This window comes from Chiloscyllium plagiosum, unplaced genomic scaffold (assembly GCF_037043375.1).
Source record: "Chiloscyllium plagiosum isolate Xiang-an unplaced genomic scaffold, Cpla_swu_hap1 HiC_scaffold_8, whole genome shotgun sequence".
NCBI classification, from domain to species: Eukaryota; Metazoa; Chordata; class Chondrichthyes; order Orectolobiformes; family Hemiscylliidae; genus Chiloscyllium; species Chiloscyllium plagiosum.
This window is the reverse complement of record NW_028270146.1, coordinates 74,710,289-74,729,275: the sequence shown is the minus strand read 5'-3', so window position 1 is coordinate 74,729,275 and position 18,987 is coordinate 74,710,289. Positions and strand designations below refer to the sequence as shown.

The 18,987-nt window shown below is 38.2% G+C and overlaps 1 protein-coding gene across 6 annotated transcripts in view; it reads right to left on the bottom strand.

Moving 5' to 3' along the window:
• Positions 1 to 18,987, bottom strand: part of LOC122553719 (fibrous sheath-interacting protein 1) — a 400,816-nt gene that overhangs the window by 378,867 nt on the left and 2,962 nt on the right. For 3 of the 6 annotated variants that reach the window (XR_015757930.1, XM_043697966.2, XM_087990004.1), the window contains exons 2-7: positions 18,753 to 18,926; positions 15,370 to 15,592; positions 10,575 to 10,643; positions 7,101 to 7,270; positions 4,360 to 4,434; positions 2,677 to 2,752 (exon numbers count right to left, since the gene is read on the bottom strand). Coding sequence is in view for 5 of the 6 variants with exons in the window: in XM_043697966.2 (XP_043553901.2) it covers positions 2,677 to 2,752; positions 4,360 to 4,434; positions 7,101 to 7,270; positions 10,575 to 10,643; positions 15,370 to 15,592; positions 18,753 to 18,920 (781 nt within the window). In the remaining variant the exon portion in view is untranslated. The remainder of the gene's footprint in view (positions 1 to 2,676; positions 2,753 to 4,359; positions 4,435 to 7,100; positions 7,271 to 10,574; positions 10,644 to 15,369; positions 15,593 to 18,752; positions 18,927 to 18,987) is intronic. The other 3 variants (XM_087990007.1, XM_087990005.1, XM_087990006.1) reach the window with 1 other exon arrangement.

Here is an 18,987-nt window from a genome sequence, read left to right as displayed (position 1 = left end):
CTAAAAAAAAGGAGAACATCATCTGCATAAAGGGTAATTTTATGTTTGTCTGTGCCAACTCTCGGGGCCGTTATATTAGAGTCAGCCCGTATAGCTTCCGCCAGTGGCTCAATTATTAGCGTGAATTACAACGGTGAGAGAGGACATCCCTGACGGCAGCCCCTACCAACACTGAAGCTATCCGAGCCTAAGCCATTGGTGATCACGACTGCTTTGGGGTCATTATACAATGTTGAGACCCATTTAGCAAATACCTTTCCAACGCCAAACCTTTGCAATGTATAGAACAGGTATGACCATTCAACCCTGTCAAATGCCTTCTCCGCATCCAGCGAGACTACTATTCCCGGTATTCTTTCCTGATGACAGATTTGAATCACATTCAAAACCCTTCTAATATTATTAGATGATCTATGGCCCTTGATAAACCCCATCTTTTATGATATATCTTTTATGATATATGGCAATACACTCTCCAGCCTCAATGTTTTAGAAAGAATTTAAAAATCTACATTTAGCAAGAATATTGGTCTGTATGATGCGCAATCTTCTGGGTCCTTTTTTTGAGAATGAGGGAGATATTCGGCACTTTCAATGAAGGCGGAAGGCAGCCCTGACTATATAAGTAGTTGTACATGTCCGTAAGTGGACCAGCTAATACTCCTGAAAACTCTTTGTAGAATTCAATCTGAAATCCATCTGGACTAGGTGCTTTACCGCTCTGAAGCTGCCCGATTGCATCAAGTATTTCCTGGGTTGTTAGGGGAACAGTCAGGTCGATACCTGTTCCAGGGTTAAGTCCGGAAAGGCCAGGCTTTTAAAAAAGGACTGCATCTTCCTGGCTCTATCTTCACAATCCTGCGATTTATACAAATCAGAGTAAAACTTTCTGAAGATTGTGTTGATCCTTTTATGATCATGAGTCAGAGTACCAGCACTTTCCCTAATGGACGTGATAGCTTGAGTGGCCTTTTTTTGCCTTGGGAGAAACGCTAGGTATCTACCAGGCTTATCACCAAACTCAATCTTTGCCTTGCAAATAATATTTCCCACTTTGCCGTTTGAGTGAGCGCAGTATTCAGGGCTATCCCAAGGGCCGTAATCCTTTGTAATTTAGCAACAGAGGGCCTATCAATGTACGCTGTTTCAGCTGCCTTTAAGCAAGCCTCGAGTAGACGCTGTCGTTCTCCCTTTAGTTTTTTCTGGGTCGCCGAGTACGAAATGATCAGACCCCGCGCATAAGCCTTAATGGTCTCCCACATCATTGACAGGTTACTAGTCGTACCTGAATTAATTTCCAAAAAAGTTTTGAATTCTTGAGAGAAATATTTTACGAATTTACTATCCTTCATTAAGAAAGAATCCATACGCCAATGTCAGGGGGGTAATCTCATTATTCCTAGTGTTGATTTCCATATATACTGCAGCGTGATCAGAAATTATTACATTACCTATTTTGCAGGATAATATGCAATTCAAAAAGGTCGAGGGGGCAAAAAACATATCAATTCTAGTGTGACACTTATGTGGGTTAGAATAAAAAGAGAAATCTCTGCTTTGTGGGTGGAGGCACCTTCACACATTTACTAATCCTATCTCTTTATTCAAATCTGCCAAATGCCTGGATCTATGGGTATCCTGTCTATCTCCAGGTCCATAATGCAATTAAAATCTCCCCCTATAATTGTATGACGAGCCCCAAGAGCCATCAGTAAAGTGGAGGAAAACAACAACAAACGGCCATTCCTAAATGTTGCAGTAGAACAAACAGCCAATGGGGAACTTCAAACTAGCGTCAACAGGAAAACAACACATACTGACCAAATACTGAACTACAGAAGCAATCATCCCAACAACAATAAACAAAGCTGCATTAAAACATTATTTTAATGAGCCACCACACACTGCAGTACAGAGGAATTACGTAGAGCAAAGGAAAATCACCTATACAGTGTATCCAAAAAGAACAGGTACCTAATGATCGCAGACACCGATTTCTCAGCAACAAACCCAATCAAGCAGACAAGACACATCCAGAAACCCTAGTCACTCTCCCCTACATCAAAGGCATCTCGGAAATGACTGCCAGACTACTCACACCTCTTGGCATCATGGTAGCCTACAAACTCACCAACACTAAATCAGCAGTTAATGAACTTGAAAGACCCTATGCAGACAACAAGCAAAACTAATGTCATTTACAAAATACTTCAACTGGGACAACACATCCATCCTTGGACACGCCAAACAGAGACACGCACGAGAATCCCAAGAAGCATGGCATTCCAACCAGAACTCTATTAACAAACACATCGAGTTAGATCCCATCTATCACCCCCTGAGAAAAATAACAGGAAATGACATCACCAACCCAAGGAAACCTAAACACAAACAGAAAGCAGGCCGTGCCACCAGTGCTTCATCCAGAGGCTCACTGATGATGTTACCTACTATGATGATGAAACTTCTGAAATTGAACCTTCCAGCTCAGCCAGCAAACCTACATCCAGAACCTCAACCTGATTTAGAAATCTTCTCAAAACTCACTAATGTATGTCATTCCTTCATAATGTCGAACAGTACCCAAAGGCAAAAAGCGGTATGGTCACAATAATTTCACTGGTTTCTCCATCTCACTTTGCATAATTAACACCGTTAGATTATCCTTCCACTCACCATTGCCAGTTGGTGTCAAAGCTAGAAACTTCTTTGTATTTTCTGCCACCTCAGGGCACTCCACCAATTCCTCCCTCTGAAACAAAGAAAATCATTATTTAATTTTCACCACAGCTGGAGCTTTCTGATTTTAATAAACTATTTCATTGATACACACTGTGATTCTAAGTGTAAATGAAGTTTTGTCATTTATCAGTTTTATTGCTCATTTGAACCAAGTTCTATTATTATTCTTCTACAGTTACAAGTATTTCATTCCATCTAAAACACTTGTCAAAATTCAATTCTAACATTATTGCTAAGACTGTATGGCAAGAATCATGCATTTGATAAAAGAAAATTGCATTTATAAGGCATTCAATGTGGGTAAAACTCACAACGCACTTCACAAATGCAGCCATACAAGATGATAAAACTGAGCAAAAGGAGGAGATATTTAGAAAGGGGACCAAAGGGTTGATTAAAAAGGTGTGCTCTGAAGAGTAAAAAGAGAAAACGGTGGAAAAGTTCAGCACGTCTGGCAGCATTTGTACACAGACAGAGTTAAGCTCCTATAACCTTTCAGCAGAATAGTGGGAATTTCCTTTGCCCATTGCAGGCACTTGTGTGCCCCCAACCCTCCCTCCCCCCCAACAACCCACACAAACTTTAACACTTGCTCTCAAGTGGCTCCCAAATACCACATCATCATACCCTGCTATCATGCTCCTCCATTACTCCAGACTCATCTAAAGTTTAGACTGTATTAGCTCCTCTTCAAGTTCTGACTGTAATCACAGCAGTTGACTTGTAAAATGTTCCCTCTCACCAGTTTCCATTGTTGCACAGGCTTACTTAGATTTCCTGAGCTTTGAGAGAATTGGAAGTATGGTTAGGCAACCTGACACCTCCTGGTACCTGGGGAAATCCAGTGACAAGGTATTCACCTCAAAAATCACTGGAAACCTTACTTTTTTCTCCTCTAATGTTTGCAGAAAATGCTGAGAAAGCAATAGATGAACGTTTTGGATGTGGTAATGGTACAGGACATATCCAAAGCTGGTTTAGTTTGGTGATCATGGAGTGCAAGAAGGAACTCTACTGACTATTATAGCTATCATGTCAGCCTGCTGCACCCTATATCCAGTAATTGTCTTGATATTTTATTTGCAGAGTTCACTGCTGCAGAGAATTGTGATAAGCCCCCACGCTCCGCCTGACATCCTGCAAGGACAACAGTCCAAATGTTCAGTGCAAGGACAGTCACTGCTATCCTCTGCATCCTGCAGATACACATACCTTAGTGAATAGTCAATCATATGTCAGTTCTTGGGTATCTTTAAAAGGATTGCAATTCAACAGAAGGATAGAAAGTCCTAAAACCTAACTGGACTGTGCAATGAATAACTAAACTAATATAAATAATAATTGTGAGACAAATGATCTAAAAGTGCAGTTCAAAATCAGTTTTCTTATAAAATGAAGAAGTTCAATTAATTACATTTATAATACCATCGCAAAAGCTTTTTAAAAAGCCAACTTCCTTACCTACAACCCTCAATATAAATATTCTTTTGTATCTGAAGGTTGAACAAACTGAGAGGAATTAAAGGGCAAATAAATAAAACTGCAATTACACCTATACATTATTGTACTTAGCAAAAGCAATAAAATTTTCATAGGAAATAGTTTCCCTGCACTTACATTTTCTGCAACAGAGATTCCAATGTTCATATTCCTGCTGCTTGCTTTCTTCTGAGCCTCTTTCTCACTTTTTTCCTACCAAATGATCAGGACTTAATGCTTAGTAAGGGTACTAGAGATTTTTGTAGTGTATATTCAGTGAACAGATCTTGCATAACACTATAGTTTAATATAGCTGTCATTTGAGAATAAGAGTCCACACTACCTGACTACCCCTATATCCTTAGCAGAGTATAGAATGTATGCTACACATTGTGTAAAGAGGCTAAGTCAAACGTAGTTCTAGAAATTCTGAGGGTGATAGTTTACTCGAAGGTTAGTCAGGCATTTCTATGATGCTCTGGAAAATGTCATGCTGATCACTTGTGTTTAAACAGCTGGAAAACATTCAGAAGAACTATGTCATATCGTTATTCTATCATCACCTGTTTATATATTTTTATTTCACTACAATTTACTGGTCGTATACATTGAATAGAGTATTCAAGTCTGAGTACGTCACTGTGTAGTAAGTCTCATACAGGAATCACAAGAGTAATCAGTGAAGGCCTGATCCATCCTTGTTTCAGTTGCATACATAATTGGGCAAACAGTGTTATAGTCATAAAAAATAACCCAGAACCTCAAGTTAATGTTCTTGAGACATAGGTGTTAAACATTACGGCAAGTGTTAAAATTTGAATAAAAATTTAAAAATAAAAGGCTAGACTTATGGTGATCATATAACAACTATTAATGTTATAAAGACACAAAAACTCATTAATGCCCTTCAGGAAGGAAAGCAGCCATCCTTACCTGGGTCTGGCCTACAGGTAACTCCAGACCCACAGCAATGTGGTTGACTCTTAACATCTGGACAATAGCGATGGACAAAAAATGCTAGCTGAGTTAGTGACACCCACAGTCCTTGATCAAATTTTTTAAATCTGCTACTTAATGTTAGTGATACAAATTTGAGTGAGACAAGTCTAATATGTTAGTCTTCTATCGTCTTCAAAGCTTTTCAGTACCTTCTTATAGCTGCAATTGTCTTTTTTTTTCACTTTATCTCTCTTGATTGTTTTATCATCACTTGCCTCCATAATTGAATATCCTAAGTTATATTTTCATCAGTAAATTTTGGTCAGTAGGTGTTGTTAGAACAAATTAATCATCAATAAGGAAATGAAACCAGACAGATTTTGCAAAAGGTAGAGGATTATATTAGATTAGATGCAATCTGACAAACCATTTCTAGATAGTAAGGCTGAAAATGCACCCCTATTTAATATTCTTGAATCATCTTACAGTCATTTAGTGTGTTGCTACTGATTACTGAGAAGAGGACACATTTTATTGCTTAACTTCCAAGCTAGCACTTATTTCCGTATTAGTTTTTCCATTTTTTCATTTCAAGTTTGTCCATTTTTTAAATTAACTTTGAAACCACCTCCTGTTTTCCCAATTACTTCAATTACTTGGGGCACATTATCCCCCAAGTTTCTCTCATAAAATACACTTTTCTATCCTGTCATTCCTATTTCTTTGTATAATTAAAACTTACTGCACAGAGTTAGATTTGAAAAAGTGCTCAATCTATGTTGCAATATTCTTTTATTTTTCTTTTCTAATACTGCTCTGTCCTCATCGCCTCCAATCAGCAGTCTCAAAGTTATCAACCAAACAATTTCACCGATTGAGGAAAATCACAATAATTTTGTTGAAACTTCCATTCCAATTCTTATGACCTCGGAGTAAATCCAACTTAGAGAACAGGCAATGAAACAACTGAAAGGTCAGAGTGAACAAGGGAGAAATGAGATTAAAAGGTGCGATTGGTTCACAGAGAATATAGGCAGTAATGATAAAACGGAGTCAGTTTTTCACAGTCTACAATCTATAAAGATAAAGCAATAATATTTAATATCTAAATGATGAAACATTAGGTTTAATTACATAATCCCAGTTCCCATCATGAAAACAGCACATGTTAATAAGATATAGCTAGAATATTGAATGACCTATTCTCATTTTAAAATAATTATGGCCCTGGGATTTGAGTGTTCTCCTGAAACATCTACAACAGTTTCAAGAACTATCTAACACCAAATAAAAGAACAATGGAAATACCATCACTGTTAATTGTTTAAATAAAGTATAAGAGTATACAGCTGGGGCAGGATACTTGCAGTACAGTGACAGTGTCTCTATCTCTGGACCAGAAGATTAACAGGCTCCCAGGCCACTGCAAAGGACCAATAACTTAAGAATGTTAATCAGCTGGATGCTTAATCAGAGAGTTAAGGTCTTCATCATCAATGCAACATCATTAGCAACTACCAGAGGACTCAAAGATATTAAATATGGAATTTCAGTATGAAATACGAATGACTTTTAATTATTTTAATTTCAATGGCCAGTGTTCATTCTGTTTTTGACTTTAGTGGACCCTATAATTAAAAATCAATTTTGAAAGCATAAAATGTTAAGTTGGATGCTTTAATGCAATGTTAGCAAACATGCAAATATGAGCTAAATAAGTGTATGCAATATGTGAGAATTACCATGACAGAACAGACAGTAATATTTACTTGTTAGCTGTCACAGCAAACTCTTGAAGTTTTCAACTCAGTGATAGAAAGCAAAGATTTTTTTTAAATTACATTAAAAACATAAAATGTATTCATTGCTCAATATATGACACTAAGAAAAATGATAGAAAAGGATCAGAAATTTACACGGGTTTCTTGATGCTGATTTACCTGAAGCTCCTCCCAAAGCTTTTTCCTTAGCTCTTCTCCTTGTTTCTTCACTTGCCTTTCTTTCTCCTGCTTCATAACCAAAATTTTATCCAGCTTTTCCATTTTCATTATTGCCTCTTCAAGTTGGGCATCTTCAGCTTTATAATCCAAATCTTCTTGCTTATTGTGGTCTAGGAAAAGGCATTCATTATATTAGCAACAAAAAGGCTGAATATCACCACAATTGAGGAAGTTTTTTCATCAAAATCTTGCAGGACAGGGAAGGGGCGGATAAGGAAGGCATCCTTAGAGACAAGGTAGGTTTATTCAGCAAAACAGGGCTAGCCAAGCAGTCCTCAGCAATCAGAGTTGGTGGTGGTTGTTGAGGGGTCAGGGAAGGAGTCTGCGGAGGGAGTGGCTGGGGATAAATGTTCCAGTAGCAATGTCTTCACCATGACGGTGCCCTTTGCCACAGAGGGGTTCCTAAATGGGCCAGAAAGTAGCCCCTGGATAAGTCTTTCTTTGAAGCAGCAGTGCCACTCCTGACTATGGTAAAATGCTGGTGGAGGCAAGGTGCAGTCCTTAATTAGGTACTTAATTGTCTCTAGTGGCTACCCCTGGGTAGCTGTGCCACTGATATACCTGCCTTAGGTAATACGTCGTGATGGAGGGATGAAATCAGGCTCCCCAGCCCACTTTCCAACCTGTCGCCAAAAAGAGTTGGTAAAATCTAGCCCTTACTTAAACAAAAACAAAACTTAATCCTATCTTAAAGTCTGTTTATTATATACCATTAATGATCACTAAAGCACCAGACGATACAGTGTACCTCAGTTGAAGTTCTATTTTATTTTGTTCTGTTCTGTTTCCTTTCATTGAAATAGTAAGGCCTAGTTAGTGGAACATATTACAAATGTTGCCCCTTTCCACTGAAATTCTGTCATTTTGCTTTCTCCACTTCTATATTATAAATGTGCATGAGGTTCCAGGCATAAAAGATAGAAAGAGGAGTAGGCATACAATAAACAATTAGGCATGATCTTCCATCTTCCTCTCAAATCCCTTTCTAAATGACATATGCCCATTCTTCTCCTATGAGAAAAGCAGAAAAAAAGTTGCAGTTTTATTTTTGTGTAATAACTTAATCTCAAGTTCATAGCATTACTTCTGGGATATTCTGAGGATCGAAGAAAAGTCTGTGACAGAATAGAAACCTAGAGGTACCAGGAAAATGGAGTGGGGGGGGGGGGGGGGGGGGAATCTTATTACATACAACAATGGGACATCACATTTTGAAAATCTCCCGTTTTCCAATGACCCAAAATTAACAGGCTAGCTGGCTGCTGCTTGGGAAAAATCAAACATGGAGACTACAGTCAGGAACATTTGAGAATGGTTCCCCAACAATCGCTATACAAACAGGCTGTAGTTCAAGGTCCGATAATGGAAATCGAGCCAGTAATCCTGAAAGTGGCTAGTCAGAGGTTGCAATTTACAGAAGACAGGGCATTGAAAGCTCTTTGAAAGAATCACTCAAGCTTTTCCTGGTGCACAAGATGTAAAATAGACACCCATTCACAAAATAGTAGCTTCTACCTCCATTTCACTGCCGGGTTTCCTAAATCCTAAGGAACCCACACTGTCATAGTGATGTACATCTTGGGTGGGGAAATGACAGGAAAATATTGTTTTCTGACTATTATTCAGACACCACACTACTAGCCAGTATAAAATATGTAGACGTGTGTGTGTTGGGAGTTGCAGTTTTAGGATTTAATCCTCCGAATAGCTGTCCACAATAAAGTCCCACTTGTCACGGCTGGAATATAAGAACAATAGCAAGACCACCGTACTTGGAATATTTGAAAATTTGGTCCAAACACAACATAAATGTGATTTCTACTATTTTAATGCAGAACAACCACATGGGATCAGAAACAAAGATAATGCCTTTTTTTTTTAAAACTTCCATTCACATTTGCCACAAAGAAAATTATTTAAAATTTCTTTTGCACAAATAATTTATAAACACATTGTGTTTTTTTATGAATTTCTTACAAACGGAAATTAACTATTATTGACTCTCACAATTAAACACAGCAATAATAGATTTCAGGAAAATTGGATATTGCCTCCTGAATTTACGCAAAAAATATTTCACTGAAGAAAACAATGGTCAATATTTGTTCAGCTTGTTAATTATACGTTTTGAAAATCTGACTTATACAGATATCCAGAACCATTCTATGGATTTCAAAACCACATGCAAAATTAGTGAAAAGTGTGATTTCACTTATTGCACATTTATATTACAAAGAACTGCCAACATGCTAGTAAATTAACTGAAGATGACAAATTCTCTGATTTATCTAACTCTGACTATGGTGGTGACACACTTCATCATCAGTCTCCAAATTCAGTAGGGGGCTACTAGTTCTGTTGATATAAAAAGTCTGAAGAACAAGTGAGAGGTTAGGGAGAAGTATTCTTGTTGAAACAAGAACTGCAGATACACATCAGAAACAAGCAAAACCAGAAATTGCTGGACAAACTCAGCAAGTTGGCAGAATCTGTGAAGAGAAAACAGAGTTAGCATTTCAAGTCCAGTGACCCTTCTTTAAAACTGATTGCATCTGCAATTTCTGTTTTTGTTTTTTAGGGAAAAGTATTTGTGTTTTGGCAATTCATTCCTCATTGTAATCAGTCTCACTACCTCAAAAGACAACGTAAAATCACCCATAAAAAGCCCTTATCTATGTGGATTCTTAAATTAATAAACAGAAATCTCACAGAATTAATAAACAGAAATTTGTCAAGCAAAAAGCTAAGTATTATTACTGTATGAACAGAATCTCAGTGTGACTGCCCATTTTCCAAAGACGCTGCAGTGTCTAAATAACTGGTACCATTATTTGGAAATATGCAAGCACACTAATTCCAATTTCTCCATTTTTTAAAATCAATCAGAAGTCAATCACAATGGTCAATTTAGTGACAAATTTGTCAATACACTACAAAATGAGTTTAGACTGCTTGAAATAATTTCCTGCAGAACATTTTTAGCAACCGCACGGTGGCACAGTGGTTAGCACTGCTGCCTCGCAGCGCCAGAGACCCGGGTTCAATTCCCGCCTCAGGCGACTGACTGCGTGGAGTTTGCACGTTCTCCCCGTGTCTGCGTGGGTTTCCTCCGGGTGCTCCGGTTTCCTCCCACCAGTCCAAAGATGTGCAGGTTAGGTGAATTGGCCATGCTAAATTGTCCGTAGTGTTAGGTAAGGGGTAAATGTAGAGGTAGGGGTAGGGGTAGGGGTGGGTTACGCTTCGGCGGGTCGGTGTGGACTTGTTGGGCCGAAGGGCCTGTTTCCACACTGTAAAGTAATCTAATCTAATCTAAAAAAAAAATTAGGTTTCTTTATAACAGATAAAATGAGCCAAGTCTGTCTAAATAGATTAAATTACATTTCTTTTCAATATTGGAAAAATACTTGGTCTTACCAGACTCCTTTGATGGTTTGGTTTGATCTGCAGTAGAGAAATGATTCTCTGGGTCCACTTCACAGTCAGCTGAAGTAGATAGAATTTTTGAATGAAAGAAAAGAGAGGGAAAAATCAGTGCACCACATAATTCTGATAGATTTTTGGCTTCCTCATATTTAAATTTGAGCAGAGTCCCCTTATTCCAATGAAAGAATACTGGTTTACCTAAATATACAATAAAATCAAACAGATAGTCCTTTCACCATTCAGAAAATCAGCATTTGTGAGAAAAGACACACTTTGTCTTTACTTTCTGCTCATTAGGACAATTTGCAAAAAGTACCAAGGTAAATGGAAAACAACATTCATACTGCAAAAGAATACTGACTGATTGCTTTGACCGGTCAACTTGCCTAGTTTAAAATTTAAACAAAGCTCAACAGCTAACCGACAGTCAACATTAACTGCTATCTTCTCCATAACAATCTATCAGTCAGTCAGAGACAACCAATACTATGCACCATATTTCAGATGTGAACTCAACAGCGCCTTGCAAACATTGGGTGTAATAGATTCTATGAGTTATTAAAAAGAAATCGGGGAGGTCATCCAGTGGTTTGGTTGACACTGAATGCTCAACCAAGGTAATTTAGAGCAATTTTATTGGATGCTCATCTTCCTTATAGATCGTAGGACCTTCATGTATGCAACGCATTATTACTAAAACATTGACCACACTTCAAAAAATACTTCAGCACATGTAAACTGTTTGAAGATATAGCAAAGCACAGTATAACTGTAAGATTTCTCCCCTCTCACTTGCATTTAAAAGATTGTTATGCAGAAACCCACAATTTCTTTACAAGCCAACCAAGTGTGAAGAGGCATCATAGTTTCAACCCAGCCTGAGATGTGACAACAGTCGTAGTGTGCATTTGGTTTAACCAACAATAATACAAATTCAAATTAATTATTTATTTTACTTTAAAAGATTTACAAAAATCAATTATATTTCTCACAATTCCTTTGTAAAATTTCTTAGAGATTTAACAACTGTTATATTTAATAACACAAATTGAACACTAGATCTACGTACTCAAATTTCTAATTTACAATCTATTTAGAGCCAAGTTATTGTCAGACTGAGCCCTGTAAAGTCATGACAACCAAGAAGGTATTTCTTTTTCACAAGGGGTACACTGTTTCAGAAACTAACCTCCCATGGGAACTCTTTTTTTTTAAACAATCAGGTTAGAACATTCTTACATTATATGCAGGACACTGGCTTAGCATTGTACACTTTAACTCAAGAATTTCAGCACACATTGTTGTGTTCACATTATACAGTGACTGCATAAACCCATATCAAATTAATTTAGCATTGACTGCTTGCATCCAGTGGAGTGCAGACACTTATCTGGCACTCAGTTTAGAGTGGATATAGGCTTGTGGCACAAAATTATCATATCCCAGCATTTCATTGTCAATGCTACTGAGAGGCTCAAAAAGCTGCTGAGAAGAAATGGGAAAGAAATTGCACTTGTACCACAGGGGATAGAAACTCTGAAATAAAGACAGAGAAGCGTGTTATACTCAGCAGGTGGGTATACAGCATTTAATTTGTCAGCTTTCAGTGCCAGTACTGAGTACTTGAAACAGGACATCTTTCTATTCACCAGTGTTGGCAACTTTTACCCTGACAAGAATTTTTTTTTTTAAATGCACAGTTCACTATGTTGGTGAGATAAAATTATTTCTGGCTGACTAAACATTTTTGGTATTTTTCACTGATTTTTTATGTCAGGTCTTTCTGTTTGATCAGTATGAATTTTGCTTGGGAATGATTGCATTTATACTCAGGCATGAGAAAACTGATCCTCACAATACACAATACTTTTCTGTGGAAAAAAAGACATGATTCTTTTGAAATTTCCATTAATTCTTAGTTAGACTGTTTATGAGGAGTAGCAATATTTGATCTAAATTCTAAAGAAATTATCCGAACTGTATCATTTAACTTAAAACCAAAGATAGAAGAACATGCTTTTGCTTGACAAAGTTGGTATTCAGAAAGTCACCTCACAACCACAAGTGTAGGGGTGATGGAACTGTGCTGTTCTGCAGGAGACCATGAATAAAGGAGTAAAGCACTTTTCTGCAGCTGAAAATCAAAGCAAAAATAATTATAGAAACTGATATGATGATGGGTCAGAACTCTGAAGTATTGTGGAAATTTTTAAACTTTTAATTCCAAAGTGTCTTTTTTTTTAAAAAGGATGGCTGACACAGCCAGACATGACCGCAGCTAGACGATAAGAAGTAGTAATAGAAGTAGGTTGTTCAGCTCCCTCAAGCCTGCTCTACCATTCAACGGGATCATGGCTGATTGGACCTTCCTCACAGCCATTTTCCTCATAACCCTCGACTCCACTACTAATCAAGAATCTACCTCAGCCTTAAATGTACAGAAGAATTCTGCCTCCAGCTCTCTCTGTGGAAAGGCGTTCAAAAGAATCACAACACTCAGAAGAAACCCTTCTTCATCTCAGCCTTAAACTGGTGGCACTTTATTCTAGACTATGCCTTCTGGACCTAAACTCTCCCATGCAGGGAAATATCCTTTGTATGCAAATTGAGCAGCTTTCTGGAGATAGATAGAGAGAGGGATCAATGGAACGTGACACCTAAAGTGCCGAAAGAGAGTTCAAATGGAATGAACTGTAATCTCTTGCGAATACAAAGATAATGAAAGGCCGATAATCATGCTCAAAGGCAAGCCATCCCTTACAGATTATTTCTCAAGCTGCAGACTTCATTTGTGTATTATTCAAAAAGAAAAATGAGGACTAGGATTAAAAAGCCAGTTTCAATAATAACAGAAAGAGCTATTGGGATTGAACACTCCTGTATGTATCAGCCGGTGTTTGAGCCTGGGCATGTTTTGATAGTCACAGTCGAAGAACTATTCCCTAGTAACCTCTTTGTTGCAGGTAATGACTCTCCCTTATTCAAAGTGCTACAAGCCATTTATATAAAAAAAAAGAAAATTGGGTCTCAAGAACTTTGATCAGCTTACAAATCCAAGAATCTCAAACTCAACTGTTCAGCAACCAATGTCAACACTAACATTATCCTCCACCCCAACAGCCATAATGTTAAACCATCCACTCCTGACAAACAATTCACACTAATCCTTAAATCTGTTTTATTTTAAAATTTTGTACTTTTCCTTTTTTTAAAATCATTTCTTTCTAATCTATCAGCATGCATGTTGTGTTATTAACTATTCTTGCATTTATTGATTAATAAACTCACCCATTGTTAACTCAAGAAAATCCCTCTTTATAAAAAACAAGATTATTTAGATTTGGGAGAAAAATATCTACAAGCAAATGAATCCCTTTGAAATTAACCTTGTTGCAATCAACCTTAAGAATGGGAGCCAGTTCATCGCTTCTCACTTGGGAGGCTAACAGTTTGGGTATTTCATCTAGAATTGGATTGAAATAGAGAACCTCATTTTAGGTCTGGTCAGATTAATACAAAGATTCCACTATTTTTGAGGAAAGCAGCAAGGGGTGAAACGATACCAGAGAATCAAAAGATCTATAAAAGGGCAGGCTTGAAGAAGTTATAACAATTGTGAAGAGAAAGGGTTTTATGCCAACTAAATACAAGATTAAATATTTTAAACCTGAGGCATTGCATGAGCAAGACCAAATGTATGATCAAAGTAGGTCAGATTAATGGATGAACAGAACATGATACATGTTTGAAATGTATGCAAGAGAGACTTAGATGACCTGAAGTTGGAGAAAAGTGAGATTGGAGTACTGGCCATGGCATCCGTCTTAAAGGTGACGAAGCACAATTTAAATTTTCAGCAGCAGAGTGACTAGACAGTCAAGAGTACAGAGATAGAAATGTGTCTTTTGATCATGAGGACGATATGGGGTCAACACGCTGGAGGCCGGTTCCAGGCCGAATACAATAAGATCCAGTTCATCAATAAACGTGTGTGAATAGAGATTACAAAAAGTTATTGGAGACACACAAAAAGAAAAATACGATATGGAGTGTACAAAGTTAAAAATCATACAACACCAGGTTATAGTGCAACAGGTTTAATTGGAAGCACTAGCTTCCAGAGCTCTGCTCTTTCAACCACCTGACGAAGGAGCGGCGCTCCAAAAGCTAGTGCTTCCAACTAAATCTGTTGGACTATAACCTGATATTGTGTAATTTAAAAAAAAAAATAAGCAGTGATGCCGAAAGGAAGTGCATGAAATAAAAACTGGTAGAAATTGCAAACATAATTAGAAAGATCTTTGCACCAGGTTTAAAACAAAACCATTCAACTCAACATATAACAAAGCAAAAAGGGACTAGAAAGAGGAATAGAAAGGTACTAGATAGTTAAAAAGAAACAATAGCTAAAACAGGAGAGATAATGCTGATCTCTTACCACCGCCATCAGAAATCTGATCCAGCACATTCTCACATTATAAAATACAAGTATACCTATAAAATACCTCATCCTCCAATTCAATGAGCTTGTAGAGTTATGTTGAAGAAATACAAAAGTAAAATGAAAATGATTGATGGTTCCCTCATCTGCAAAATATTATGTGCACAATCAATGAATCTCCATAACCTGTCTACAAGGGAAGCAAATGGCCACAATTAACGATAATGCTAACATTTCTTCCTGATACTTACGTGCATCAAAATTAATGAAGCAAAGTAGGCAGCAGTTATAAAAAGGCACTATTGAAATATTAAAATTTTGAACTATTATATGCAGTAATGATACCTGATTTGTCCAACACATGCATTTCTTGTACAATGGAGTCCAAATGTTCCTCTGGTGATAACTTAGATTCACAGGGTGTTCTGGCATCTGCACGGTCAGTATCCAAACTGTTCACTCCATCTTGCTCATTAAAGGTTTCATGCTGACTGTCCAAATTCTCAAAGGAAGAATTTGCTGTGGAATCCGTGGAGTTAATATGATTATCCAAAGGGTCAGACCTTTCCTGCAATCAAAACATAGACAAAGTTTCCCTAACAGAGTGTTTCAATTTCTCCAAATTGAGCTATTTCTAAACGTGAGGTAAAAACTACAAAGCCATACATTCCTAGACTGATACAGCGGTGATCATTTTAATTGCTCTGCGAACATAAGGGTCCCAAATAGTCTAAAATACATAAAAAGAACAAAATAGGGCAGGGCAGAGGTAGAATCAGATTATGATGTTCTGTTGACAAAAATTAATTCAGATTAAAAATTTTTTTACATCACCCCCAAATGCAGGGTAATCAACCTAAAGTGTGAACCCATTCTCTCCCTAGGCTTGCAACCAGTTTTACAGCATGTTCCCAACATTTTCTGTTTTTATTTCAAATTCCAAACATCTGCAGCATTTTACTTTTGTATCACAGAACATTCAAAGTTTTGTGTAACCAAATGCATGACCGTCCATATTGTGGCCTCCACAGTCAGCTCGCCAACCTCACTGTCAATGTCTCAAATCTCAATGGCCCTTCAGTTATCTTCTTTCCTTCGAGCTTGTCCTCTCTTCCAATGGGCCAGTTTGCAATTTCATCCAAATGACAGGACATATGACCATACAGTCCCCTTGCACTACAGGGTCAGCATCTGCAGAGGGGCATGAACCTACTATCTTTGTCACAGAGGTGAAAGTGTTACCATTCACCAAGTAATTCTTTCTTCATTGTAGATATGTGCAGCATGTGAGAGGTTTTTAAAGTACAAGCTATTATTCTTATGCAATAAAAGGAAAATTTTCCACTTCTTTGTAAACAACTTCATTTCTGTTATCATGGCATCACATGCAATAAATTCTCCTAAACATTTACAGCATTAAAAAAAAAAAGAGGCCATTTGGCCCACCAGATCCACACAAAAAAAGATCCAGTTGCAGTAAATCCATTTTTCAACTTTTGGCCCACAACCCTGAAGGCTACAACAATTCAACTGAACATCTAAATCAGCTTCAATGTTACAAGAGCTTCTGATTTAATCCTTACATGAAGTGAGTTCCAGACTCCCACCACCCTCTGGGTTAAAAAAAATTCTTATATCTTTTCTTAGCTTTCTACCTCTTACCTTAAATCTATGCCCCTGATTACTGGTCCCTCTACTTTTAGATAAAGTGTCTTCCTATCTGCCCAATCTATGTCCCTCGTGACCTTACACACCTCTAACAAGACCACTCTCAATCTTCACTGCTCCAAGGAAAACAATTCCAAACTGTCCTCATAGCTCAGGCCTTCCAGCCCAGGCAACAACTTGGTAAATCTCCACTGCACCCTCTCTAACTCAATCACATTGCACACAGTACACCAGTTAAGGCATAACCTTGACTAAAGGCAAGTACTCTATATGCCTTCTAAACTACTTTTTCTCGTTCCCTTGCTACCTTAAAGGATCTGTGGATTTGCACACCAAGGGACATCTGATCTTTAATCCTTTCTAACGGTCCTTTCATTCATGATGTTATCCCTTGTCTTGTCAGTCCTCCTCAAGTGCATTACTTCACAATTTTGTGGGTTGATTTCTATTTTCCAATCTGAAAATGTGTTGCTGGAAAAGCGCAGCAGGTCAGGCAGCATCCAGGGAACAGGAGAATCGACGTTTCGGGCATAAGCCCTTCTTCAGGAATGGGGAAAGTTTGTCCAGCAGGCTAAGATAAAAGGTGGGGAGGAGTGACTTGGGGGAGGGGCATCGGAAATGTGATAGGTGGAAAGAGGTCAAGGTGAGGGTGATAGGTCAAGGTGAGGGTGATAGGTCAGACTGGGGTGGGGGCGGAGAGGTCGGGAAGAAGGTTGCAGGTTAGGAAGGCGGTGCTGAATTCGATGGATTAGACTGAGACAAGGTGGGGGGAGGGGAAATGAGGAAACTGGTGAAATCCGAGTTCATCCCTTGTGGTTGGAGGGTTCCTAGGCGGTTTTTTATTTTCCAATGCCAAGTCCTGTTCACAGTTCTATTATATCCTCAGTTTACAGTTATTCTCCTCCACAAAACTGTAAGAGCAGAAGTAGACCATTCAGTCCATCGAACCTGCTCCATCAAACATGGCTGAAATGTTCCTCAACTCCATTCTCTTGCCTTCTCCCCATAACCATTGATCCCATTCCTAACCAAGAATCTCTCTCTCGTTTAAATACACTCACTGACTTGGCATCCATACACCTTTGTGGTAATGGGTTACACAGATTAACCACCTGCTGGCTGAAGTAATTACTCCTCATCTCAGTTCTAAAGGGTTACTTGAAGGCTATGTCCTCAGGTTCTCATCTCTCCTAGTAATGGAAACATCTACTCTATCGAGATCTCTCAGTATCTCAACGAGATACCCCTCATCCTTCTAAAACTTCATCAAGTATGGACCTAGAGTCCTCAACCGCTCTTCACATGACATGCCCTTCATCCCTGGGAACACTATAATAAACCCCTCTGCACTCCTTCCAATGCCAGCACATCCTTCCCTCGACATGTGAGCAGGTTTGCGCCCTAATATTCCAAATACAGTCTGACCAATGCCTAATTCACTCTCAACAATACAACCCTGCTCTTGTATTCTAGCCATCTTGAAATGAATGTTAACATTGCATTCCTAACTGCCAAATGAATCTGCATGTTTCCCTTCAGAGAATTCTGAACTAGGACTCTTACATTCCTCTGTGAAATTTTAAAGCAGAAATGTGAAGTCTTTCCTCGTTAAGGGAATAGTCTATGCCTCTATTTTTCCTACCAAAATGCAGTACCTCAAAAACAAAATTCTGCCAAAATAATTATTTACAAATATACCATTACCCAGTATCTATCTGCACTTTAAGTGCTGTATTGATAATTTCACAAAATAAATTAGTAACTTAGCCTTTACAACTCCTTTAAAGAATAACCAAAAATTTGAACACCACCATAGAGCTTGAGATTCTCTGGAATATGAGTCTTGCAACTCCAGATGTCCTTCCAACTTGAAATGAAAGCTCCTTCCTCCACCATTCCAATCTCATCGCCTCAGCATTCTCTGTTCTGCTTTTGAAAATCAGGCCAATGGTCACACTTGTAGCCAAATGTTTATAAATTCTGATTATGTGATTGCCTGAAGAAACAATTCAGAAAGAATGGAGGGGGAACAATTGATTTTCAAACAGCAAGCATTTTACCTGAGGTAAAATTGGTTCAGGAGTTAAAACCACCATAGCTCCTGAGGAACGCACACTCAAACGGCGCCTGTCTGGTGATGCAGCGCTCGCCACCCGGCTCCCAGGACGAGTTCGAGAATCAGATGCTGGGCGTGAAATCTCATCAAGCTGGCCTCTGACAATGTCCATTATCACCTAAAATAATGGAACCAATTAACTAAATTACTTTTCAACAAGCACTGACACTATTATAATG